Genomic DNA, 26918 nt, shown 5'->3' with positions numbered 1-26918 from the left:
CACAGCAAACTACAAACAACAAACAGCAGGTTCACTTTCCAAGTGTCCAGCATTATTAAGAGCATTTTTCACACCTATAGTTCGTTTACTCTGGTGCGAATCAGTTGATGACTTTGTAAACTTGTAGCTTTTGCCCATGTTTGTTTTAACACAGCAAAAAATCCAAGTGAACTCAAAGCGAACCAAAACGACTAAAGGATTGTGCACATTACCTGGATTGTGGGGGTCAAATCTTAAGCATTATACATTATTCTAGGATCCTTTGAATGAAATGGCGTCACCATTATTAGAAGTTAGAGAAGCAAGCTTTCCAAGTTTAAAATATTAAATCTAGAAATCAGAAACAGAAAGAACTCAGAGAATTCACTTGTTCCACATGCTGTCACGTTACAGCCTTTTCCCAGAATTGATTAAATTCATTTTTCACTCCAAAATTCTACACACGATACCCTATAATGTCATTCAACATTGCGATGTCGAATATATATTGACTGGTGGTCTTTTCTTGACTTATAGTCATTGTAGAAAAATAGTTTCAAATTCAGTATAAAGTTAAAGTTCAGTAAAGTTAGTTTCCATGACATCAGTTTGCGGTACATCTTCAACGTCAAAATCTTAGACTTTCTAGAAAGCAAAAGATTATGTTCATGAATAAAACAAAGCAAACATATTTTTTAAAAATTCCCTGATAGAAGGAGAAGAAATAGACTTCCGCAATCCGCAATCTCATGCTTCAAAATTCATCACTTACTAAACTGACTAGAATGCTAACATCATGGACAGGGAGGGTTAACTGTGAGAGTCCAATGCATTAAGTTCACCATGCAAGACTAAAATTGCATTTAAATGTAGAGGTTTCTTAAAAAAGGTTTTTGTCAAAATTAAGTCAAATTAAATTAAGTCCTTCTTTGCAATAATCAGATCCGTATTCCTCATGTTCTAAAAGATGGTTTGACCCGACCTCTAATCTACATGGAAACATGTCAACTGCAATCATCCATTGTTCAACCCAGGAAAGGGTTCAACAATGTTTGCTAGGTAGTGACTTTTTTTTTTTAAGTCACAATTTCCAATTTCTAAACTACAAGTAATTTGTGGACTGTCCCTATTATTCTACTTTGAAACTAAGTATAACCAAATGTCAAGAATTTTTTTCTAGAATCCAGATTTAAATGTAGGAGAAAATTATGCAATTGCCAGTATCTAATATGCATATTTTTTTTCCCCCTATTTAATTCCGTTAAGTTAAAAAAATAATGATACTCATTGAAATGTTGTGAATTCCCAAGTATTTTTGCACAGTCCTGAAATTATTTCCCCAAACTAAATAGTTGAATAACATTAATGAGTCTGACTATCTCAAGATGTCTATCGTTACGTTCACACTGCAGGTCTTAATGCTCAATTCTGATTTTTTTGTCTGCTTGTTCACACTACAAATGTTACAGCAAACGCGCTCTAGTGTGAACCCTCAAAGTGGCCCGCATGCACAAAAGAAGACGTCACACACAACGCGCTCTGTTTAGACCCAGACCAAACAGTATTGTTTGACTGATGGCCCTTAATATAAAGACTTGTTTCGGACTTTACGTTTCCCAATTTTGCTTTAAGTGATAAAGTTATTTTGTTATTTACATATGGCCTAATAATTATCCTTATTGCTGTTTTAGAGGAGCGGTGCTTCAAAGGATAGTTGCAGATTTCTGTCAGAATCTGCAGATTATACAGTACAAATAAAATGTTCACATTTCTCCAACGTTGTCTTCCCAACATTTTCACTGACATCTACACTGGATGGCCAGGAAGCGTTCGCGATGTCTTCTCCGGCGCTGATAATTGGCATCTGTCTTGTGTCAGTGACGTAAAAGACGGATTTAATGCGACATGGCCATTCAAACAGCAGTCGCTTTCTAAAACATCAGATATGTATCAGATTCAGTACCACATACGAAAGTGACCCAGATCGGATATGAAAATATTGGATTTGTGCTGTTCACACTGTCATACCATGATCGGATATGGGTCGCACAGGGTCAAAAAAGTCAGATTTGATGCGCTTTCGCCTGCAGTGTGAACGTAGCCTATGTGTCCGTTTCCAGTCCGTTACAAGATCAATTAGTCTTCTCTTTGAACCAGATTTGCACATCCGTCACCCTGTAACATTGATGCCAGTTTTCTGTTAGCTCACACCGTTTGACATCTCCTTCACCTCAAACTATAACTTGTACCTTCCATGACTGACCTGAACCCTTTTTCACCTGATCTCTCTGCCACTATTGCTTTTTGACCTTTGGCCTAAACCTCACCCGATTTTTAGCGGGGATCTTTAGATGCTTTAGGTTGTCCTAGTTTTCTATGACAGTGCGAAAATTTTGGATCTCTATTTGGATTTTTGACCCGCACTCAAGCTGCAAAAACAGCTTTATACTCAATCTCTCCAAACCTTAGGCACTTGTCGTGTGTTTGCGTTGTACTGTACAACAGTCTGTTTTTGTGTTTGCTTGAGAAAGAACGTCACAAGCCTGAAATCTGGCAGGGATATGTTCAAATCTGTGCTCCTTGTAGAACAAGCTGAGAAGGATCCAAGACTCATTTCAGCGTAGCAAGCAGTGCTTGTCTCAATAAACCCTCAACTTTTAAGACAAATTTTCCCAATTATGCCTGCGGGGCTGTTTCACTGGGCTGGTGAAGGGGAATTGTTATTGAAATGAATGCAGGATAGAAAATTGTCTTTTTGCTCCACACAACACAGACAGCAACATTTATCTGGGCTGTGCTGTTTAGTGTTGATCAATGGTCTGGACAAAAGCGCTCATTATCTATTTCCCTGCAGAGCACGCGTCCCTGTGCTAAAACCACAGACGGTCCCCGCATTGGATGAATATCATTCACCAAATGTCAAACGCTGAAAGTAATAAACAGCTCCACCAGTAATGTTTTGGCTTCAACACTGGCTAACAGCCACGAACAGCCCATTTAACGACCGCAGATGCACGGTCCCTTGGGAATGGGTGGCAATGAGACATGGAGCAAATTAATTATCAGTTTAAGTATGATCTCAGCTGTCTGACTCCCTGGCTGTTCAGCTACTCTTCCTCTGCTCTGTGGAGAATAGTTTGCTGGGTTAGCGAGCTAATGTTAGCAACTAAACTGTTAAGAAGGAAAGCTTTTAGCTTTTTCACCTTGTACCCCTGCATGACAGCATTCCTCAGAAACTAAAGGTAACAAGTCCCTCCTCACATGGCATAATCAACTAAAGGTTTAAGACTTCAGGGTAAAATTTTATAACAGCCATTATCATTAAAAGGTGAACTGTTTTTACTATTTTTAGAATACTCTTACAGTTCTATTAAAAAACACAGACTTAATTATTCGACACCAAATCACAGATGATAAGAAACAGCAACAATTTCATCCTAATCATATCAGTGTACATTTTAAGAGTGCTGTATATTGTACGGTAAAGATCCTTCTGCATAATGAAATACTTTGAAAAATACTGGATTTCGCACAGCGTGTTACAGACACTCATGTTTCCCTCAATTCACAACAACAATGGTCTCAATGTGTTTCTTATTGTAAGGTAAAGATCCCACAATAATGGAGAGAATAACCCATTAATCACATTAGCAAAAACCCCTGCGCAAACACTTGGAGGCAGTAGTGAAGAAGAACACCATTTTAACAGGAAGAAACCTCCAGCAAAAAGGCATTTGGTGAGGGGTAATAAAGCTTCTTACATCTAAATACAGGTTCATAAAGCCAATTTCCTCCTAACTTAAATGCAGCTTCTGTTTACTAGCTGTTTTGTACATAAATAACAACATTTGTTTCATAGTCATAATTTAGCAAACACATATATTAGTTAATATTAGTTAATGTTACAAAAAATCATAAGACAAAAACAAGGAAACATCAGCAGTCACACAGTGTAGATGTCTGTCATTTTATTGTGAAAATCAATGACAAGACCAAAATGTTTTCACATGTGTAGGAACAAATTTGATAGATTTTAGGGTGGTTTTTTGCACATTATGTCTGTGCATGATTCCTGATTTTTAAACTGCTGTTTCCCAACTAATCCAAGTCTTTTGCATCACTGTTTTTCTTTTAATTTGGGGTTTTAGAGAATGGCCTTTTTGTATATTTTATATTTTTGTGTAAGCTATCATAGCAAGTAGTTACGATTGGAACAATTTCATGGTCTCAGTTAAAACCTAATAGTGAAAAGTAGGTTTGCAACTTTTATAACCCTAGTTATTTTATAATATATATTGGTTAATCTGTTATTTTTTAATTGTTCTAGCCCTATCCCCTAACCCTGTTTATTAAGAGTTCCTCACTGAGATTAAACGGTGCCCCTGCCGTGAGAGCAGCTAGTCAGGGTTTAAAAAGTCAGGACCGGATTAAGCAAGTAATTAAAAGTAAGTAATTTCAAACGTACTCAGAGTAAACATGAGATTAGAAAAGGTGAAAGAGAGAGGTGGTGGTACTATAAAATATTCAGTGGGAGTGGTCGTATCATGTGAAAATTTAGAAGTAAGTTTAATGTATTTGTAGCATCTCCAGGTCATGGCCTACTTAAATACATAAAAACTGAATATGAAGGTGCACATATTCACCAATATTAAGCTTGCATAGTAGGCATATAGTCACAATAAGTCCATATTCTGCATGACCACACTGTATAACTATGTTTTCAGTCAGTAATCAAGCAATTATTGCTTTGGGGTTTCTTTGGGGTTTTTTTATTGTTTTTTTTATGACCTTGTAAAGTATCAGTACCAGAAGAGTCATTCTCCCTTGTTAACACCTATAGCAGCTGATACACTAAAGTAGAAATGGTGCTATTGAAAAGCACTTTGGGTGCACTGTTAGAGTAGAAAAGTGCTATATAAGGACCAGACCATTTACCATTTACTCTCAGTGAAAACAAAATACTTCATGCATGCACTCAATGTACAGTTCATTGCTAGCTTTTGATATATTGGGGTGTGTTTGGTTTAATGATCTTATGCAGATATTTTGAAATAATGAGATGAGAGAGCCAGCCCAACAGAGATGCCTTTGTCCCTGAAGCATCAAGCGCACAGTACCTACTACTTAGTAATACTTTGTTTAAACACATGCCATGTCCCTCTCTAGCTGTAGTAAGGTAGACAAAAGGCTACAATTAATGTGTGAAGGGATTCTGGTGACACTAAACTGTGTAAGCTGGCAAAGCAGCATTCCAGCTAAGTTATAAATAACACAGAAGAAGACTGGCTTCACTACACCAGGCTGTGATTACTAGTCCACCATCTCTTCCCCTCTGTTTGAAAATCTCTTAAGTGCTCCATTACTACAGGGCGTAGTTCCTCTTGTGCTGACTTTTTTCCACTACCAGTGAACTGGAATAGAACCTGTGGATCTTAGTAGCATCTGCCAAAGGCAGCAGTTATATACAGGGATGGGAATCACAGTATGATATTATTACAACAACAGTGGTGTTCTATTGCTTATACAAAGTATATATAGCTCAAGACAATCATCTGCAATCTGTGTAACTGAAGAAGAAAAATCGGGAATTTTGCATCTATGAAATTATCGGGTGTCAGTATGTGGGCATTTCATTATTATGCACTTTTAATAACATGTCAGTTCAATTAATTAGCTCCCTGATTGGCTTTTTCCTGCTGTTTGCCATTATCCCGTTTCTTGTTCTTCTGTGAGCTTCTTCTTCATTAATGCAAGTTTGTGACCTTGCATATCAAAAAATAACACAACCAGGAAAATATTCTTTCTTTTAAGTTGAGTTGATGCAATATGAAATTATACTGTATTGCACTGTTTCCCACCTATCTTGATGTCATTGTGTCAGCTTTGACCTCCATGCATTCATCCACCATCTGCTCTACTCTGAAAGTCTCTGCCTTCAAACGTTACACACACAGAACTCAATGAGTTGAACCTTGATGGCCTCTAAGAGTTGGACGCTCCACTATGACCATCTGAGTTCCATTTGAAGTCTTTTACAAACCCTAGAAACAACTTGTCACAAACCCAAACCCCATTTCAGAATGGCTATATTGGCAACAACCACTCAATGAGAATAAAACATCTCCAGAATTATTCCCAAGGACATGGAGTAGTGACCTTAGGTCACTTCCTGGTAAATATGGTTGAAACCTCAAAGTCATCTGCCTGGTCGAAACTGACATATGCTGGCAATGTTTTCACATAGACTAGAAGTCAGACCATCTCTTAAGAAGCAAATAATACAACTCAGATTATTTCAAAGAATGAATTAAATGAATTTATCTTTGTTCTGCTTTTTTTGACACGGTGACAATTAATATTGCCGGTACATGATTGTGAACAAATTAGTGTTACTGGAGACTGTTTTAAAAAATAAGCAAATTAATGCTATGAAGCCATTTACAGTTTTGTGAATTAACTCAGTAGGATAAGCACAGGATTTAGAAGCAAAAGGTCGTAGGGTTTGAGTTAATCTCAAGTTAGAATGTTTTTTTCATCCTGTTTTCTCTATTGAGAAATTGTTTACATTTAGTTTATTTTTTATTCTAATTCATAAAAAGACATAAAATAAATCTTGAACACAAACGTTCTCAAGACGGACTTCTAGGTCTCGTTGAAGATATACTTCGAACTGACTAGATGTCAAGAAAAAACCATCAGCTGATGCTTATCCAATACTGCAATGTTTGCTGGACTAGGATATTTTTCAAAATATATAAAAACACAAACACACACTTTTCCGACTTTCCTATCGGAACGCATTAACCCTGGAGTTGCTCCCTTGTTCCAACATCTGACTCCCAAGGTAACTAAAATGTGATGTATTTTACTTTGCTTTCAGGGGTTAACTGGAAGACGAATTGTTTTATTTGAACTTCTAGGATCAATAACTCATAAAAAACCTTATTCAAACACCAACAACACTTCCTTTCAGTCACGTTAAGCAGACAACAAGCTAGAAGGTTATTTTCATCCAGACACATCATTTTCCAACCTGGACAAATAATGCTGGTAGAAGTTGGCTATGAGTTATATGAAGATCTTCAAGATGCAACAACAGAACAAAATTACTCAAGCATTCACACTTCTGAATAATATAGACTGTTTTAAGAACATTATTTTATAATTTTCTGCTGATGCAATGAACATTTAATAGTATTTCTGCTTAATCCTCTTTTGTTTGACCGTGTTATTACAAATAGCTTAGTTAGCTTTACTCAAAGAGATTTGTACTCTCAGACATTTAACAAAAAAAGAGAAATTACCTCTTGTTGCATAAACTCAAGCAAAAATTAAACATAATCCATAATCCTATGATGTATTTGTTGTACATAGCTTCTAGCAGAAATAGTTCATCTGTGAGATTCTTGCAACATCTGGATAAAAGCACCACTTTTCTTGCCTCAGACTACTGGCAGAAAAGTCAATTGTCAAAGTAATCACTGAGTCACTGGTATTGATCAGTACCCGCCCACACTTATACACCCTCCTCTCTATAGATAAATAGTGACAGTTTTCTAATACTATATAGTGAAATGAAACACTTTCTTTTTTCGTCCTTCTCAGTAGACTCAATCAAGATCACCATTATGTCATTATGACATCTGTGTTGATGCTGTACATGTACAGCACTCCCTGCCTGACCTGACTCTGACTGCTGCGCTTGTCTGTGTTGTTATAAAGAAAGAAAGCACATGGGCTCAGGAGCCATCAGCTCTAATAAATATCCTAATGGTTGCACCTGCACATGCACTGGGCTGTGAAATGTAGCCGAGGAGAGGTGTTGGTCTGGAAACACAATGTCCGCCATTCAGTTCGATGCCGGAGTCCTTAAAATCTGTCGCCGGCAGCCGGGTGACACGGTGCCACTCATTTTGCAGTATAATTTGGGTCAGCGTTGGCTGATATTTTAAGATACAATAGCCTGAAGTGACTTCCCGGCATGTGCACGTGTCAAAAAAAAATGGCATCAGCCCATGAATTAGCAAATCCAATCAGAGTTTCGTGATAGCTGTCTGCTCAGAGGGGCCCTCATGGGAGGACACTGCTAACTGTGGCTTCTGTGGTTAACAAGCACAATGAGAAAGGGTTTCTTTTTGCAGATAAAAGAGGGCTTCAATGGAAAAATGTATTTCCTTTACTGTGCCTGGATGGTACAGTATGTGGACTATTGACTGGAAACTCATGGCTGCTGCTTTAATCCATCCTCTAAGTGAGTCAGTGTCTGAGGATGAGGATTGTTGGAAACAGGAGCAGGAAGCTGTATTATGTTGGAGGGTTTTCTTTTTTCACACCCAGGCTTCTGTGTATGTGGGGTGCTGGCAGTGTGTGAGATAAAGCTGTTTTAGTGCTTACAGGAAATCCAACCCATCCATCTGACCATCGCATAATGGACTTGAAGGGGGGGGGGGGGGGGGGGGGGGGGGGGGGCTACAGGAACTAAGGATATTTGATCAAAATTATCATGTGCAGCCCTGTGCCATTATATAGAGTGTATAAAATACTGAATGGTGAAATACGTTTTTAAGCTCTTAGATTTATGGGTTACACTTAGTACATAGTACAGCCTGTCTTATGATGCAGGTTCCCCAAACTTACAATGCAATTCTTTATGTACTGTTAAGGTATTTTAGACAAAAGTGCAAACACATTGTATACTTCTTACAAGAAATACTTGTGGTATAATTTGGTTTGTCTGTCTGTTAACACGATCAGTTGTTACTGCATTGCTCTACCATATGAACCAAGAAGCAAAAACATGCATTGAAAATCACACCCTAAATTCAGAAAAAATACATGGAAAAAGTACACGGTTGTTTTTTTGTTTTTGTTTCTTGGTTTGTTTTTTTTAACAAGAGCATTGAAATAAATACTATAGAGTAAAAGGTACAATATTTGAATCCAAAATATAGTGGACAACAAAGCAGCATAAGATAAATACTTAAAGTACATTAAAACTGTTAAGTTTTACAGTAAAGTACTTGGTAAAATGCACTATATTACATGCAACACAGCAGTACTCTCGCTTAGCAGCTTTGTTGGGAGGCAGGAACATTTGGGGGGGGGGGGGGGGTACAGGTACCACCCCATGACCCCCTTCTGTATATGCCCCTGGCACTGAGGCAGAGGCAGGACTGCTGTGGATTAAGGGTTCATGAAGTGTGACTCCACTCACCATGTTGACTTCTGACACCATGTCTATGCTGGCCACGTCTATGCTCATGCCAACAGCGACAGGGGGCCCTAGAACAGAGTAATTATGTCATGATTACAGACCTCCACCTCTACGTCTGACCACAACACTGTAAATGGCGCCAAAAATAAAGCTGGGGGATGCGGAGCATACCTCCAAAGTCCGGCCTCAGTCGGATGTCGTATCCTTTAAGTAGTTTATCCACCGTCTCCTTCACAAAAGACATGTTGCCCGGTTCATTGACGCTGAAATGACAGCAGAAGCAAAGAAAAGAAAACATCACCTTGACTCCCGCATCAATCAGCCCAGGCAATAACCTTGACTTCTCAGAAAAGAAAGAAGAAGAAAATAATGAGAAGATCACTCACCTTTTTGCGCAACACACAATCGAACCGATAACCAGTGCGGACAAGACGCGAAATTGACGAAGCTTGTGCAAAGCAAACATCCCCCCTTTTCCTTTTTGTAATTGTAAAGCACGAAGGCAGCAACAGCAGAGAGCTCACCCCCCTGCAATCAACAGCCGAGACGGACACTCTTCAAATCCAGAGTAAATCCATCGATTGCCCCCCCAAAAAAGCAAGAAAGTAGACTGAGCCGCGGAAAAGTCAGCAGCTCGCTGTGGATGGAGTCAGATGTGAAATATGGGCTGACATCGCCTCCCTGTCATAAATATTGGCTCCGCTTTCCTTTTTGCCGTCTCTGACTGTGCGAGAGGCTCTTACATTCAGGAGCTGAAGCGCATATTGATGAGGAGAGAACATACAGGGGGGCGATGCTGCTGCTGCTGCTGGTGGCGGCGCTGGTGGTGAAGGCACTCGGCTTGTTCAAATTAGAAGCGAAGCCCCAACACTTAAAACACTGTAAAAAAAATGCTGAGGTAGAATCTGCAAATTCAAGCTTTTCATTTTATATATTTGGTGAGCTGTTAAACTCTTTTTCTTTTTTAGGGAATGCATTTTAAAGCAGACTTTTGTTAAAATCCACTTATTTCTGCTAATAAACCTCGTGTCTGTTTTTGGCCCTAGAATTTATCAGCAGGGGCGCATTTGCGGTTTCTTTTTTTGTTTGTATTTTTGTTTGTTTGTTTTTTGAGGACGGTAAAGATATATATATTTTTAAATTTAACAAATAAACATCAACTGGGGGCCGGGGGGGGGGGCAGTTCAGCAAGTTATAATTCAACTTTATGTTTACATGTTTATGTATGCATTCAGCAATAAATAAGATGGCTGACTTGTAACCATATGGCAGTCGCACTTACTCAGAGTTATTGAGTAATGATAAAAAAAAATTATGGTTGATTCTGCTACAGAATGTGGGGGATTCCATTTTGGCATGGCTGTGCCTACTTTAAACGGATCTGCCTTTTTAACAGGTTTCTTCCAGTTTGAAAGGAGTTTTTCTTCCCACTGTCCCCAAGTGCTTGCTCAAAGAGGGCCGTTTGATTGTCGGGGTTTCTCTCTATTACATAGGGTCTTTACTTTACAATATAAAGGACACTGAGGTGACTTTTGTTGTGATTTGGGCTATTTGAAAGACATTGAACTGAAAATACACATGTTGTTTAGTTAAGCTTGTTTCCACTGATTACTTATCTTCACTTCCTCGGTTACCTCAGTAATCAGTGGACATGATTTTTAGAACACTAATTAAGCCGTTGCCCCACCCCTTCTCCCACTCTCAAAAACACCCACATTACAAAGCACTAAGCCAAACTCTCTTATTAAAATTCTCATTTTTTTACAGTGCACCCCACACCATCTTCACCAAACCCCTTCCCTTGGGTTTCCTGTAAAAATGGCGGGCCCTGAACAATATGGAGTGGAGACAGGCAGCATTTATCAACCCATTAATCGATGCTTATGATTTATTGGCCTGTTATCTGTTGATGGCCATTTTGTGTCTGATTTAAAATGTGTGGACTGCACCATAAATTATTTAGAGAGTCGGGGTCAAAAATTTGTGAACAGGCTAATTAGGACCGCGTGCACGCGCGGACGCGCTTGCACAAGACCCAGTGGAGGAGCCTGGATGAGGAATGCGCGTGCTGTGATAGTTCATACCGGGTGTCATAGATGGCGATCAGCTTCTTGTTTCCGTTAACAGCATTCCTGAAAGAAGAAAGTTGATGACATCATTAATTAGAAAATAACATGAAGACACTGAAAAAGAAATTCTTTCCTCCCGTTTGCAGCTTAATGTTTCCCCGAATTTAATTGTGGTTATAAGTTTATTATTATTAATATCACTGGTCTCTTATGCGTGTTGGAGCCTGTCTGATGTGTTGTGTGACTGTGCTCTGCATAGCCTCGTATTCCACCCAGTCTTTCCTGCAGTAACGCAGAGGTCTGAAACAGTGGGATGCCTGCAGGGCAAAATATTGAAAGCCAGTCGATTTCCCCCTGGAGCCCCCTCCAGGATAAAAAAGCATCTCACAACACCTCCCCCAACCCTTATCTTCCTACCACAGAGAGAGGTGGTGGTGAGTTTGGGGGGGGGGGGGGGGGGGGGGGAGAGGGGGGGCTTGGCTTTTTCGCCATCATTTTCATTCACACTCGTCCAAACGGGCAACACTCAGCGAGCTTGTTCGCACCAGGCGCGGTGCTGAAATCACGCTCCCGAGGGTATTTTGGCTGCAGCTCCCGTCCGCAGACTGCACCTCCAGACGGATTCAAGAAAGTAGAGGGAGGTTAAGTTTACCAGCTAATTATCGTCTACGAAAGATGGAACTCGGCTACCCTCTTATGGCAATCGTCAGGATGATAACTACTCTGACGTGTTTCTTGCGAGCGCTTGTTTTAGTGGCTCGGGGTTAAACAAGCCGACCGAATACTGTTTCTCTCACAGTGATTTGCCCCCAGTCTGTGTTGTCATACGGGTCGCAGACTCTTCACACATATGGACACACAAGTCATTTCACTTCGTTACTCATAGTTACTGTCACGAATAATGACACATTTTATGACTTGGAATGTGTGGACAGTGGAAACAGTGTCAAACATAAGGCCAGGGGGCCAGAATCGGCCGGGCAAAGACTCCAGTCCGGTCAACTGGACAGCTCAAATGTGAAGAAGTGCCTATATTTGTAACTTTTAACTGTGCTTTCATAAGTTTTACAGCTTTTTCCATTGATAAATATGTCCCACATGCACACCACGCTGCCTTTACCAAACAATTAAAAGACAGAAAATATCCTCATTTTTTTCTTTCTTTACAGTGAATAATCTTTTTTTAAAAAAAGAATTGATTAAAAAAAGAAACTTTCTGTGAACTAATGAAAGTTGTACAGTTTACAATTACAGTATGAGCAATGAGAGCTCTTTCTGTAATTATACACATTTATCATGTTGTTTTACTTGTCCGGCCAACTTAATAAACCAATTATTGATGTTTCAGAACCTGACTTTATTTCAAAACCCAGTAGAACTTTATCAATAATAAACAGAATAGCTACAGCAACTATAAATACAAATATGTTGGGATAGCAAGTGAACTAACTATATGGCACAACTTAAACTGTTAAATAGTCATCTAGGTGGATGAAATGAAAGGGTTGAAAGAGTGGACAGTGGAGGTAGCACAAATCCAACCAACAAACAAATTATTTTTAAATACAGATAATAAAAATCACAAAAACAATCTCTGCAATAGTAAGTTATTAATTAAGCTGTTTTAGTGAAATATTTGTAAGTATTGATAACACACAACTAGCATAATAAAACAGCTAAGAGTCCAAATTGCAGTCTACAAATATGTATAAAAATTGTTACTATTAGCTAGCCTACAAGGATCAGCTGTTAGCTAATGGCTACATATAGTAATTCAAACAAATAGGCTATTTAGAAAGAATGACTAAACTACTGAAATCAGGCACTTCTTCATAAGAAATAGCAAAAGCTAAAGAGGCCAAATTAAAATCCTGGTTAAATGATTTCAGTAGTGTGCTACTGTGTGACGTTTCAGGTGCAAAAGTCCGTGGAAGTAGTTTGAGCCCCCATATATTGCATGCTTCTTTCACATTCTCATTAATGGATGATGTCGAATTCTGCGCATCCTCCTTCCAGCCCACCAATAGGGAGCACCTATTTGGTAATTATTAGCCTCTGTTGCGGCACTTCATTCTCTCGCACCGGCAGTAGGCGGTACAGGAAAGGGCACAGAGACAAGAAAAATGTGGAGCGAATCCGGTCTCCTCCGAGGTCGGTGGACACCAGCGAGGAGGCACTCTGTGTGATGCTGCTGCTGCAACACCTCTGGAGGCGATGCGGGAAACACGGCGCAGCAGGCACTAAAGAATAAGCGAGGCGGTCAAGCCTATAGGAGGAGCAGAGCAGACAGACTACTACAACAGCTGCTGATGGGGAAGCGCTGATTGAAGGAGAGAGAGAGAGAGACAGAGAGAGAGAGACACACACACACACACAGAGAGAGAGAGAGAGAGAGAGAGCCGAAAGAAGCTAAAGAGAAGGAGGAGGGGAGAGAGAGCCGACCAGCACGGGAATTTAGTGATTGGACCCGCGATCTTCCAGTTTCGCTGACTGGAGACCCCAAAGCCTCCTGTCGCTGTTTGGAAAGAAAGCAACAAAAACTAAACCTTGCTGGTCATGGATCCGCGTGCAGGTTAGCCCCTATTTTTCCTCCCGTTACCTCTCTGTTTTTTCCTTCTGATCAGACAAATAAGTGTGAGTTTCATGGGTTTTTTCGGTGATGGAGAGAGTGGGGAAAGGTGGAGAAGAGGGATGGGAGGATAGGGGGTGGCCCGTTTATTGTAATAGGCTGGATTGGAACGCAGTGAAAGCTTTTACACAATGGGACTGATACTGCAGGAAACATGCCTCTCTATGAGCCTCTTTTATTTACCAGCCTATGTGGTGTTTTTGAGCATGCCGAGTTGTTTTTTTCTTTCTTTCCTTATTGGAATTTTTACCAAAGAATTAATTAGTTATTTTTGTTTAATATTAAATAGTTGCACCTTGCACCCCCCCCCCCCCCCCTCACCCCACGCCAATTGAAACAGAGATTGTCCCGCTGCTTGATTTAGTGTTTGCTGTAATGCTCTCTGTATGCAGTGAGGTGAAGACTTTTCCCGTGTCTGGCCTTACGGGGAATCCTTGACCTCAGTGTTGTTTCTGTGTTATTTATTGATTCTGTGATGCCCTTTTTATTCTGTTCTTTGTCTCCTTCTGGGTGTGTGTGTGGTAGCTCTCAACAGTAAAGTGAGCCGGATATCCGTCACGGCAAGGCTCCTCGTTTCCCTCCTGCTTCTTTGCAGATGTCAAAACAGGTAAAGAGATTTAAAAATGAAAATAATAATAATAATAAAGTTTAACAGTTATATAAAGCTTTTTTTCCCCAAAAAGTAAATGGATTCATGACACTAAAGGTACTTTTTCTAATTACTCAACACCTGCGAGCATGCTGAGATGTTTCCGATTGTGCCATTTGTAAATACCAATCTGCTATTTATAGGTGTGCAGACCGATAGAATGATACCAACGCATGTATTGGTATCTGATCATAGTAGTGGGATAGGATCGATACTTTTCTTCTGTTCTTTAAGTTCAGTATCTAACCCACTGAATTGTGTCAAATTAATCACTTTTTGGAAATGGAAAAATATACCTCAACCATCTCTTATTGCGGCTTGACTTTCATGTCTATTTTTTATGATCTATAGAACAGAAGTTGACTGAAGTGCATCAGGGACAGGCCCATATATGCATGAAAAGCTGAAAAGTGTGGTTTTCTGTGTTAACTCTTTATTTTGGAAAGTAAAAATCACACTGCTCTAGTGGTCATTAAAATGTGTTAGAATTTACAAATTGATTATCTATCTCATAAATCAAGATTTACTAGTATCCCCTACATAAGCTGCTTTTATATGCTAAAAGTATCGCTATTGGTATTGACTTTGGCAATACTGGCCCTGTATTTACCAAGTAAACAACTATTGAATTCAGAATCAGAACAGAATCTGATGCTAAGTGACTCACTACACTATCGTATGGTAGAAGTTGGTATTAAACCCAAGTACAACTTTTTATCTCTATAACGAAATACATATTTTGAACACAACATTATAGCAGTTGTTACTTCACATTTTCTCGATATTGTGGAAGGTTTTGAACTTTTTAAAAAGGCTACGTTCAGTTTTGCTTTGCGGTCAAAAGCATTGTGACAGATTTTTACGCCTCTATTTGCAGGTGACTCAAAGCACCTTCAAATTTTTAGATCCCGCTCCCTTTGACTGATTTCATATCCGAGCTGTTCTGTGCTCTAATGCCGCTTAAGCAGGGAGATCTGTCAGCAGTCCACTCTCATCCAAGTCGATCAAACCCCGTTTATGACCTTTTGTGCGTTTCCCTCCCTTCGCCACTTGCCGTTCTTTGTAAAAAGATCCTCTATGCTGCCTCGCTCCCCCGCTGTATTCAAAGGAAGAACTCATTTGTTTGTATTTGGATCACATGTCAAACCCTTAATTACCTCTACTGGTAGATTTGAGGCAGCGCTTGTGTTCAATAATTAATCGCAACAAGCCTGCCGTTAATGCGGCAAGCCAATTAATCACAACAATTGTGTTGTGTTGTGTTTCTGAGGTCTGCTTCCTTTTGTTTCCTTCCTCTCTCAGTCTCTGCCAGTCATCCTCAGAAGCTGAGAAGGAGGTGGGCACCAACGACAACAGCACAGTCTTCACCAGAATCCTGGACGGGCTCCTGGACGGTTACGACAACAGGCTTCGGCCAGGGCTCGGAGGTTTGCTTCCAGCTATTTTGTGTTTTTCTTTTTGTTTCTTTTTGAAAGGAACATTTAGTAGTCTTAGTACGATAGTGCCACATTTGGACCTCCCACTGTGCTAACCTTCTAACCCTACTTTGGCCAGGGGAAGCCTGGTTTCCTGCTGTGATTTCATGCTCTGATTCATTGGAGAATGCTGGGAGACTGGCAGGTACACGGGGGTTGAAACTGTGCAAGCAGATGTGGAATTTGCTCCCGTGTCAGCCGAGGTGAAGGTGCATGCATGCAGTTGTCAGGTGCTTTTGTTTCCTTTGTTCCCCGCAAATGCATATGGCTGTCTCTTTTTCAAGCAAATCAATCAAGCCATCCTCAACACAGCCTCGATTCTGTGTGCTGAGGTGTTTTTATTCACTTCTCACCCTGGCAACAGGAGATAACCTTGAGAGGCAACAAATTGCCATTCAGAGATGGAGATGCTTCAAATGAAAGCTTTTGATTTTTCCTTTCTGCAGTCGTGCTGTTTCCCGTTGAATTTCTGCAAGCTCCTGACACAGGTCTGGTTGGGCTTGTTGGTCACGTATATACACTACTCGTTCCACGTGAGAAGGAAAGAAGAGCTTTTTTGTATTTTTTGTTTTCATGCCACATGCCTGATGTGTCATTGCAAAAGCCCGTCCTCTCTCACATCCTGGTAACGGTTGCTACCTTTGACAAGAGGGCCTATAAATATATATTCAGGCTTTCATTCAACAAGCTACTCTGCACAGAGTGACCAAGCCCAGCTTCCCCTGGTCCACATTGGTATTCAGAGAGTTTTGTGATTTTGGAACAAATAAAAGAAACAAGTTGCCTGTTTTCCCTCAACATCTTTAGAAGGAATCCGCTGACAGAGAAATCATGAATCCAGGTTGCTTTGTGTGGTTCGTGTTGAGTGACCACACTGAAGCCATTGAGAGGGGGATAGGGAGGTGGGTTCAAATGCTGACACTATTGTTGAATATTGATTGAATTGATCCTAACCATTTGCATACATTAACATTAAACCCGAGCATTATTTGCTTCACAGTGTTATACCTTTAAGATGTAAAACTAGTGATTTGTGTATCCATAGAAAATTATTTTCGTAATCAGGGCATCTAAATGAATTTCATGTCCGTTATAATATAGAAACTGGACAGTGGTTGGACAAAATAGTATATATGCTGAATTACACAACAATAGGAAGAACTGATTTCATCGGTAATTGATTAACCTCATAAAGTCCACCTATATAGGTTTAGGGTTAGGCTGCACTTTAGCCACATTCTGTACAATCAAATTACACGCATTTATTATAAGATTTTCACTTGGGTGTGCCAAATCTGGGAAATATATCATCTGGTAATGGTAGGCATCAACCTATTGGCAAATAATATAATAACTGCCAATAAGAAATAAATAATAACCAAAAAGTCACGTGTCATAAACAAGCAGAAAAAGAAAATCATATTAACTAATGGATAATTTGCTGTTGTAAAGATTGTTATCAGCAGTGATGCCATAGACTTCCTGTCTTGTTTGAGTAGTTAATAAATGCTAGAAAGTGAAGAAATGAAGAAATAATAATGAGCAGCTCATTAATTATGACGTCCTTCCTGATGGGTTGTTCACTTGTGTCCGTTTTAGTAAAGAGCTGCCTCTTCAGTGTCTCTCTTTAACCTCCAAACCCTGTTTCCATCTGTTCTCTCTCAACAGAGAATGTCACAGAGATCAAGACAAACATTTTTGTCACCAGCTTTGGCCCCGTGTCTGACACGGAGATGGTGAGTTCATCCACAGCAAACACTACAGAGAGAGATTGGCTAAGGTGGACAAACACACATACAAGCGTCTCCAAAGCCCATCCAGACAACTGTCGGTATTTTTAGATGTAAACATAAATTTACATTTTATGAGACGACTACCGCTTTCTGGCTCCTGCTGTTCTCTGGAAGTGAGCTCATGTCCTAGTTGTGTCTTTGAAGATTGGCTCCTTTTGGCTACTTGGACACGAGGCAAAATTAATGTGGGTGATTTAAACTTTTAATGCAGCGTGACTGGCCCGTATGGAGCACAAAGAGTGCCAAAATAAAGTGAATAACTACATCATTAAATAATGAATGAAATGTGTCGTTAACTCATTCAAATGGGAAATCAATCAATCAATAATTTAGTAACTGCATAAATAATTTATTGAATACATAAATAATCAAAATATTGATTCACTTTATTTAAGAAAAAGAAAAACATATTTAATTATTTCATGGCTGTAGTGCTGCAGTGCGTCACCAAATAATTGAAACTGTTACTGCAGCTTGTCAGCAGACTGTAACATCTGCTGCTTTTGTTTTCATTCGAAATGCATTCTGGGATACCTAGCTGTTCCGAGTCCACTGCATCAGCCATTATCTGCGATTGATCTGTCTTGACTGGCTGTGCAGGGCAACCAATCAGATGATAGGGTCTGCTGACAAGCTGCAGTGACGGTTTAAATGACTTCATGTTGCACCACAGCACAGCAACCATGAAATAATTAAATGGGTTTTCTTTAAATGATGCATTAAGCATATATTTAATTATTAATTTAAATATTTATTTCCAATTGTACTTAATGAATCGCTTCTACAGATAGCATGATGTTTGTTCCTGAACTCCTCAAACACAGCTGCTTCGGTTTTGATGAAACGGTCATTAAACTATTTACTCCGAATAAAGACTACAATTTTTTTCTGTGTATTTAAATATAGAAACTGTGTGATCGAGGTGTGAATGGACCTCACTTTTATGCATGCAAATCGAATGGAAAGCTTGCACGTTCAAAAGCACGTCAGACGAACATTTTAACGGTCACCAGTGGGTTTCACTTTTAAGAACTGGGATGTTTTTAGTTTTGTATGTGCCGTGCCTTTAATATTCTGCACCATTAATATGGGTAAAAGACGTCACAGCGCACAGATTGGAGAATCTTTTGAGACATTTACAAGCAAAGAACCATGATCAGCATAAAAGGGCGCAAGTCGCAGTGAACAGAACAGAACGGTGTGGCTGTTCTTTTGAGATAAAGTACTGCCTTACCTTTGTAGTCATTTCTATGTTTCATTTCTTTCTGTGTTTACTATTAAAAGTCCCCATTATTAATATTAATGTGAAGGTTAAGGTTGTGCCCATTCCTCTTTTAGTGGCTGTGTAAAGGTGTAGTTTTAACCACTGTTCAAAATCATAGAAGTAATTTACAAGTAATTAATCTATTTATGCTTGTGATTTATTGGTAGATTGGCATTTAGAAATAATGCCAAAGACATGTATAAGAATCAGTGTAACTAGCTGATAGATGGATGATATTAGCCGTACCATGTACAGGATGGGGACGTCCTTTCTTATTAGTTAGAAATTCCTATTGCATTTCTAATGTTAGTGATTAAGTATGCTTTCTTTACAATTCTCAGCTATAACTATACCAAGTTTTAGGCTCTTTAATGATGTATTCTTTTATTTCCTTTTGGCACTCTTGTAGACATAGACTTATTCCAACTTGTCTGAAATGAATCATCTCTTTATTAATCCTACGAACTATAAGGCTCTACCTGGATAGTAGAGAACATTAAATCTCCCCTTTCATTAAATCTCCCGTCACACCCTGCTCCATCCCTGGCATGCTTTTGACACAGCAGTGATCAGACTTGCTACTTTGTCAGAGGAGCGTGATTGATTGATTAATTGTGGCAGGAGACCTGAATGTTTCTACAGTCCATAAAAGCTTATATGTGAGCCCGATAACGCCGTTATTATTCAGCGGGCTGGCGTGTTGTTTTAGTGTCTTGCTCGTTTGTTTTTCCGAGCTCAAAGCGAGTTGATATTTCACACATGAGCAAACTCAATGGATTTAAACGCCGCCGTGTTTAATCACAATCGCTGAAAAGTCTTCATGGATTTATGAGGACATACAGGAGGATCTGTTTTCCCTTTAGCTTGTCCTTTATGTCACATTTTGAATGTGAGAAAAAAAAATCTTTATTCAGTTTATTTAGGTTTTGTGCAGGGGGAAAAAAAATCACACTGATGACGTAGAATCTGAAAAACTGACAAAATGGGCGTATTAAATATGATACACTTTGCTTTGAGAGGTTAAAAACACACAGCCAGAGGAAGATCTGTTCCCTTTAGCATCCTCAGTGATAAAGTAATCATTGAGCTGACACACTAGTACACAAGCCAGTTGCACGTGATTACTCACAGCACAGCGCACGGCTAAATCTTCTCATATTTTTTTCCTTTTTAATCCCATTTAATAATGCAAACTGCACCTGTTAACACTGTGATGTTTCTTTTTAAAATTGTTCCCCACAGGTTTGTAATCAGGGGATAAAGAATGTAACCATTTTAACAGACATGCATCTGAAACAATTTTTTAAAAAATTTCCAAAACAGGACTTTTTGCTTCTCTACAAAATCCAGGGTTAGACTTCCAAGCTAGGTTTGAGGTCATCGGCGACGATGACGTTAATCTCAGGAGGTTGACATCCACCAGGTCACTCGTGACCAGTCTAGGTTTAGGGTTGGGTTTCGTTTGAGTCACATACCAAACAGGCGGATTTCACATGCAGTGTCAAACATGCATGATACTAACCTAACCCAAGACAAGTGGTTTAGTAGCTGGTGGATGTTTTGAGGTTAAGAAGGTTGATTTTATATTTTCTACATGTTTCGTTTGGGCGCTTCTTCACTTAAAACCCAACCAGGATCTTTTTCCCCTTTGCTGTTCGCCTTAGGAGTACACCATAGACGTGTTCTTCCGTCAGAGCTGGAAGGATGAGCGTCTGTGCTTCAAAGGGCCCATGGAGATGCTGCCATTAAACAACCTGCTGGCCAGCAACATCTGGACCCCAGATACTTTCTTTCTTAACGGCAAGAAGTCTATAGCTCACAACATGACCACGCCCAACAAGCTGCTGAGGCTCAAGGATGACGGCACCTTGCTTTACACAATGAGGTATGATGGATTCCCTGTATAACGAGTCGTGACTAAGAACAAATTATCAAAAAACCTTCACATTCAGAAGCAACGTGTAGCCGTACAGAGGCTCAAGGTTTCTCAGGATTCTGAAGTGAACCTCATAGTTATCTGTCCTTCATCATTTATTGACTATTAGACCAGACAACAGCAGCAAGGCCAATATTACACAATAAAGCTTTGAATGTAGAAAAATTGATATGCGACTCAGCCTGCAGGAGAATACTGACATCCAGTGGATAATGAGAGGTATGATTCCTCATAGAGATAGTTCATACCAGCAGTAAGCCTATTTAAACACTTTTATTCCTTTATTTTTTTTTCCCCTTTTGCTAATGCTGAGAGTCACAGACCAAATCTCTTTTCAGGGAAATCATTCATTATGAAAAAGCGTCCTTGTTGTGAACTTGTTTTTGGCAGTTATTTACTGGTAAGTTGGAGCCAGAAAGGAAGGAAAAGTAGGCCAACACAGACCTCCAAAAGGGTGATCGCTATGCGCTAAACCACTAGCAGATATGGATAAACACCAGTGTAGTCTAAGCTTTAAAAACGAGGAAAGAAAGCGTAGTGAAAGCACCCCTACGACAGAGAAATTATCATGTTCCTGTTAGCAGGTCACAGAGTGACCTTTCGACCAGTACATTAAAATAATTCTGTGCTCATTCTCAGAAGTCACTGCAGCTGCAGGTCTTAAACAGAGACTCCATCACGGATGAGAGCACTTCATCTGATAGCAAGGACACCCACAGGGGGAGTAACGCTGCACGGAGGGCAGATTATCTGTATGCAGCCCCCGGTGACATATATACATTTCCAAAAGAGGACACATTCACACGTACACACACACACTGCGGGTGTGAAGCAGGTTGTAAGATCTAACATGATGCTAACCTTTGACCTCAGAGCTTAATAAGTAAAGGGTTGCGTGACTGGTTCATCTCTGTAAGTGTGAAGTGATGGAAATGTATGGACACGTACATTTAGGTTCAAATGGGAAAAAATGTAAATGTGCGAGTGTGTTGTTGAATCTAAAAATGGCATCAGAGCCCATCACAGTAGAAAAGAAGCAGCAGTAGGCCTGCTTTTAATCGTGTGATTGTAACTGAACGGTTGTCGTTACCAGCAGAGCTTAACCATGAGCAGGTTTCCACATTATACATGCACGCACACACACACACACGAAAACATCAGGATCAGGGTACTTTAAGGTAACAGCTAACTGCAATAGCTAGCTAGCTGGACACCTATCTATCTAGCTCTCTATCTATCTATCTAGATAGATTGTTCTGGCCTCTTTTAACTTTAAATATGTTTTTTAATGGTGGTTGACAAACAGCTTCTACAATAAGTAGATTGCCCTCATTTTCTTGTAGCTCTTTTGTCATTGCATATCAGCAAGCACTTGGAGCCAACAAGGAAAATAAATATATATATATATATATAGTCACAGAAACTAGTCAATTGTTTAAGAGCTTTAGTCTCTATTGGAACATTACAAAATCATGAAAATCCCTCTTGCTAAACATGCCCAAAATATAAACGGAGGTCAGAGTGTGTACAAGTAGCTCGGTAGCACTCAGTTTCAGACACTGTTTGCTTTTGAAGTCATGGCCTGCACCAAGGCCAATTATAACATAAATAATGTTGAATATTGTACACAGTATGTGGAGTTATGAGTTATTCACTCTCAGTGTATTGAACATGTCAGTCCCCATGTATACAGCAGATTAACACACTCAATAAACAGAGGTGCAGACACACTGCCATTCACATAACTGCACATTGTAAGACATTTACACACGCCCCACATTTTTTCTTCAGCAACATGCATGGGTGTCAATGGAAGCTCATCACTTTTCTCCTCTAAATGCAATTGCGCACCACATCATTTGAAAACCATTACTCAGCGGAGAAGCGGCCGGGTTTACAGAGCAAATTTCTATGCATTTGTCTCCATGGATAATTCTTAAAATGCCACGTCTGTCAGCACACCGCAAGCTTAATGCATTATTATCATTATAGCCCGATACCAGATAGGCTGCTACATCAGCTGTATGGAAGCTCTGTATTACTCACGCAGGGAGTGCATTGCACACCATTGTCATTAGGTACAGCTCAGTTGCCATTATCATTTGTGCTGATGTACTGCAATAGACTCTCTGACTAATCATTTGAACATAACACCACACTCACTAATATGTTATATGAATTGTAATGGCAGGTTCTTATCAAACTGTATTTTTTTTATACATTTTAACACTTTCAACTGTTCTTCCTTTGTTATTTTTCACACCTTATATTGATTATATAACTATGAAACACTCTCAGAATTATGGGTACAGTGAAAGTCCCTTAGTGGTGGCCCTCAAAGTATCTATATGTACTTTTTTGATGGCCAGAAAGTAAATATGTGGTCCCAAACTGTAAAATTGAAATATTTCTACCATTTCCTCTGGCGTTTAACATCCACCAGAGTGCTGAGGCACTTAGGGTTATGGCTGAGGTCACACGTTTATGAAGGGGCATAGTTTAAAAATGTAATGATTTTATTGTTTCTACTAAATTGTCACCAGCTGTTTAAAACCGGTCTTTGTCATATATAAAACAGGGCACAATAAGTACCCCCTGCTAAGGGTATGAAGACAGTACTTCAGAGGGTACACCTCCCCCCTCCCCAGTGGTTTATGCATAAATAAATCTGACTTACATAATTTTGCCAGTAAATAAACTAGTACTTTGGTACTAGAGTGAGGGACGTATATTAAATCTCCAAAAAGTTGATTCTGTTCATCTGGACGTAGCGTTTTGTGGGAGAAACGTTTTGTCACTCATCCAAGTGACTTCTTCAGTCTCAGCTGACTGCAGGTTTCCCCAATCTTATAAACAGTACATTTGCATAATGACTAAAACCAGCCCACTGAAGGAACAATGGGCTGGGAGGTCAGTTCCTTAATCTTAATTATGCAAATTCTCATGACCATTGATCAACAACCACTGACCAAAACCCACTGATTAATGGCCATGAGTACAATTCACAGACAGTTGGGGAATGGCTGCAATCACAGCATTGTAAGATGGCCACTTAAAGCCATGCGTCGCACAGAAGCAGACCAACACATGGCCGCTCACACGGCGATGGGAAATCTAACGTTTCTGGTCCGCCTGAGCTTGCAGAAAAGTTGGAGAAGTCGGACAACGTATATTAAAGTATTTCATTAGCTTCTATGGTTAAAATAGTTCAGATAGCCTCTTTCAGTGTCAAATTCTGAGTTTTTACTCCTTTTATCAAGAAAAACTTTTAGCCGAACAAGATTTTTCTGTTCCCAGTGCAAAGGCAGACTAGCCCACAAACATCCGACAGTTGCTGGAGAGGTTTCTCCCCCCGTGTAGGATATACAAGAAGTTTTCAAATTGTGCCTTTTAGTGTGAAAAGACAGATGGTGCGGCATTGTGCCTTGGTGGTTAATACAGCATAAAGCTCCTGGACTCTCTGGCTCTGTTGTCCGACTTCTCCAACTTTTCTGCAAGCTCAGGCGTACCAGAAACTTTCGATTTCCCATCGCTGTGTGAGCGGCCATGTGTTGGTCTGCTTCTGTGTGACGTGTGGCTTTAAGTTCAAGCCCATGCCTGCCTTTAAGGCATGCCGGAGTCAGTCTAATCCGTTATTTAAACTAGATCTGCAATGAGATGCCTGGCTTTTGACTTTTAAAGGCACCGAGTTAGACTCTGTTCTCTTTACAGCCATCCTGGCTAATGGGGCTACATGAATAATTAGAACATGGTATAATAGCCGACAGCCATGTTCTCATTTATTTATCCCAAAGACACTCTTTCCTCTTCCGCGCAGAGAACCCTCGAGCTGTGTCGACACAGTTGGATGGTACTGCACTGATGTGGAAAGCAAACCGAGCCCCCACCCCCACGAAACATTCGCCTTCGCTAGGCCCAGAAGTGCCGAAGTGGCCTCCTGTGCCACTTTGTTCTGCTTCACCTTAATGATATAATTGGGAAACCTCCTGCAGTCGCCGCATACTGTACAGGCAGGGGGTACTGGAGCGTAAAACAAAAACACGTCCCGTGTGGATTGCGTGCCATCCTCGGTGACACATTTCTCAGAAAGATTATAATAGAGTTCAGTTAAGAGGAAAAATAGCTGCTACTCTGTGACTAATGTTGAGGTATGCATGAGCGGCTAAAGCAGAAAACAAGTCCAACGAGTCATTTCATCTAAACGTATGTTTGTGTGCACTTAGTTTATCCTTCATTCAGCCCATTAACCTCATTGTAGTCACATCACCGCTGCGCTGTTATTATTTGTCATCACGCAAAGAGTGGAACTACCCAGAGGGATTTGATTTAATCTGGGACAGATAGCTAAAAAAATAATTATGTTTTGTGTGTTGTTGGTTTTTATGCCTGATTTAATTAATCTGGCTGCTCTTTCAGGGCACAGAGAGGTGTCGTCACAGCGGTCGAAGTGATAACGCCATGTCTCGGATGACTGTGAATACCCAATAACAAATAAAACATTAAAAAAAACTGTCGTTATGTTAATTGAGGATTTAAAATGAGTGGAAGGTGACTGATGAACATCATCAAATCATTCTAATGCTCTCATTTGTTTATAATAAAAATGTGTTTGCCTTAAGGTCAGTTCAGAAGAAAACAAAACTGAAGCAACCTCAGTTTTTTTTCTTTGGTGGGGGAACAACCAAGCCCTCTGACCACCAGGTGGCAGTATTGTCACTTGTGTGCTAAGGGAGAATTGCTGGACTTGCAAGTGATGAGAGTACACCACCATTTTACTGTTATGAGAAGTGTGATTAATTTCCTGGCAATTTCACCTACTGATAGCACTGATTAAAAAACAAAAAATATCTCAAACAATGTGTGTTTTCAGGTCCCTTCTATTCTGTATCGCTCCCTTTATGATAGATAGCTGAGTTAAAGATGTGATGCACCCCCGTGTTACACTACAAGTGACTTACTGTGTTATATATGTTTTGTCTTAGATTGACCATATCAGCAGAATGCCCCATGCAGCTGGAGGATTTTCCCATGGATGCCCACGCCTGCCCTCTCAAATTTGGCAGCTGTGAGTAAAAAAAACAAAAACAAAAAAAACCCTCCTGTGAATGTCGATCCCTATATTTATTTTCCTGTCTGCTAATCCCAGCTACTATGATACACAGTGGAGATTTTCCAGTCCAATGCAGCGTTTTATACAAAAGTTTAATCTCAATTTAAAAAAACAAAAAGAGGCTCTGTTTATTTTGGGGATAATTAATTCACTCATTATCGAGATTATCAAAATTGCTGAGTTTGCAATCCACGATTTTCTTTTCTTAAAGACTGTAAGACTTTTATTGAGCACAAGACTTTGGTATTTTCCATTATACCATACTTTTCACTTTTGTCTGCAAAGTTTTGAAAAACAAAAATAAACTAAATGCAAAACTTTTAGATGTATTAAGTATTATCTTTAGGTGCAATGTAGACCTAAATGCTGAACTTCCACAGTACATGGAAAGTAAGTTTTGGCATACTAAACATCTTAGCAAAGAACCACTTGTATCTTGACTTTTTTATACTTTCTTGCTAATGGTAAATGGTAAATGGGCTGTATTTGTATAGCGCTTTACTTAATCCCTAAGGACCCCAAAGCACTTTACACTACATTCAGTCATTCACCCATTCACACACACATTCACACACTGGTGAAGGCAAGCTACATTGTAGCCACAGCTGCCCTGGGACGCACTGACAGAGGCGCCCTAATAAATAATTTGTTTCCATTTCTTTAGTTTAATCAATAGAAAATGCAAAAGGTAACACAGTTTGATGTATAAAAGACCATTTTTGATTCAATAAGGTGATTCCTAAAAGACTATAAAGCAAAAATGTGGTATATCTCAGCATGGTGTGCTATGTGTCCTTAAC

At 39.7% G+C, this 26918-nt stretch overlaps 2 protein-coding genes across 7 annotated transcripts in view; one reads left to right on the top strand and one right to left on the bottom strand.

The window, feature by feature from the left end:
- LOC146492039 (gamma-aminobutyric acid receptor subunit beta-3-like) overlaps positions 1 to 26918 on the bottom strand; it is a 94815-nt gene that overhangs the window by 49235 nt on the left and 18662 nt on the right. For 2 of the 4 annotated variants that reach the window (XM_085152657.1, XM_085152660.1), the window contains exons 2-4: positions 11278 to 11325; positions 9365 to 9456; positions 9194 to 9261 (exon numbers count right to left, since the gene is read on the bottom strand). In XM_085152657.1, coding sequence (XP_085008783.1) covers positions 9194 to 9261; positions 9365 to 9456; positions 11278 to 11325 — 208 coding nt within the window. The other 2 variants (XM_085152662.1, XM_085152661.1) reach the window with 2 other exon arrangements.
- The window catches only part of LOC146492038 (gamma-aminobutyric acid receptor subunit alpha-5-like), a 49002-nt gene continuing 33411 nt past the window's right edge, over positions 11328 to 26918 (top strand). The window contains exons 1-6 of one of the 3 annotated variants that reach the window (XM_085152668.1): positions 11328 to 11349; positions 14456 to 14498; positions 15843 to 15967; positions 17684 to 17751; positions 20737 to 20957; positions 25991 to 26073. In XM_085152668.1, coding sequence (XP_085008794.1) covers positions 11343 to 11349; positions 14456 to 14498; positions 15843 to 15967; positions 17684 to 17751; positions 20737 to 20957; positions 25991 to 26073 — 547 coding nt within the window. In that variant the 5' untranslated portion in view covers positions 11328 to 11342. Of the gene's footprint in view, positions 11350 to 13116; positions 13835 to 14416; positions 14499 to 15842; positions 15968 to 17683; positions 17752 to 20736; positions 20958 to 25990; positions 26074 to 26918 lie in introns of those variants that run through there. The other 2 variants (XM_085152667.1, XM_085152666.1) reach the window with 2 other exon arrangements.

Source organism: Neolamprologus multifasciatus, chromosome 23 (genome assembly GCF_963576455.1).
Source record: "Neolamprologus multifasciatus chromosome 23, fNeoMul1.2, whole genome shotgun sequence".
Taxonomy (NCBI): Eukaryota; Metazoa; Chordata; class Actinopteri; order Cichliformes; family Cichlidae; genus Neolamprologus; species Neolamprologus multifasciatus.
This window is presented reverse-complemented; position numbering and strand designations above follow the sequence as displayed.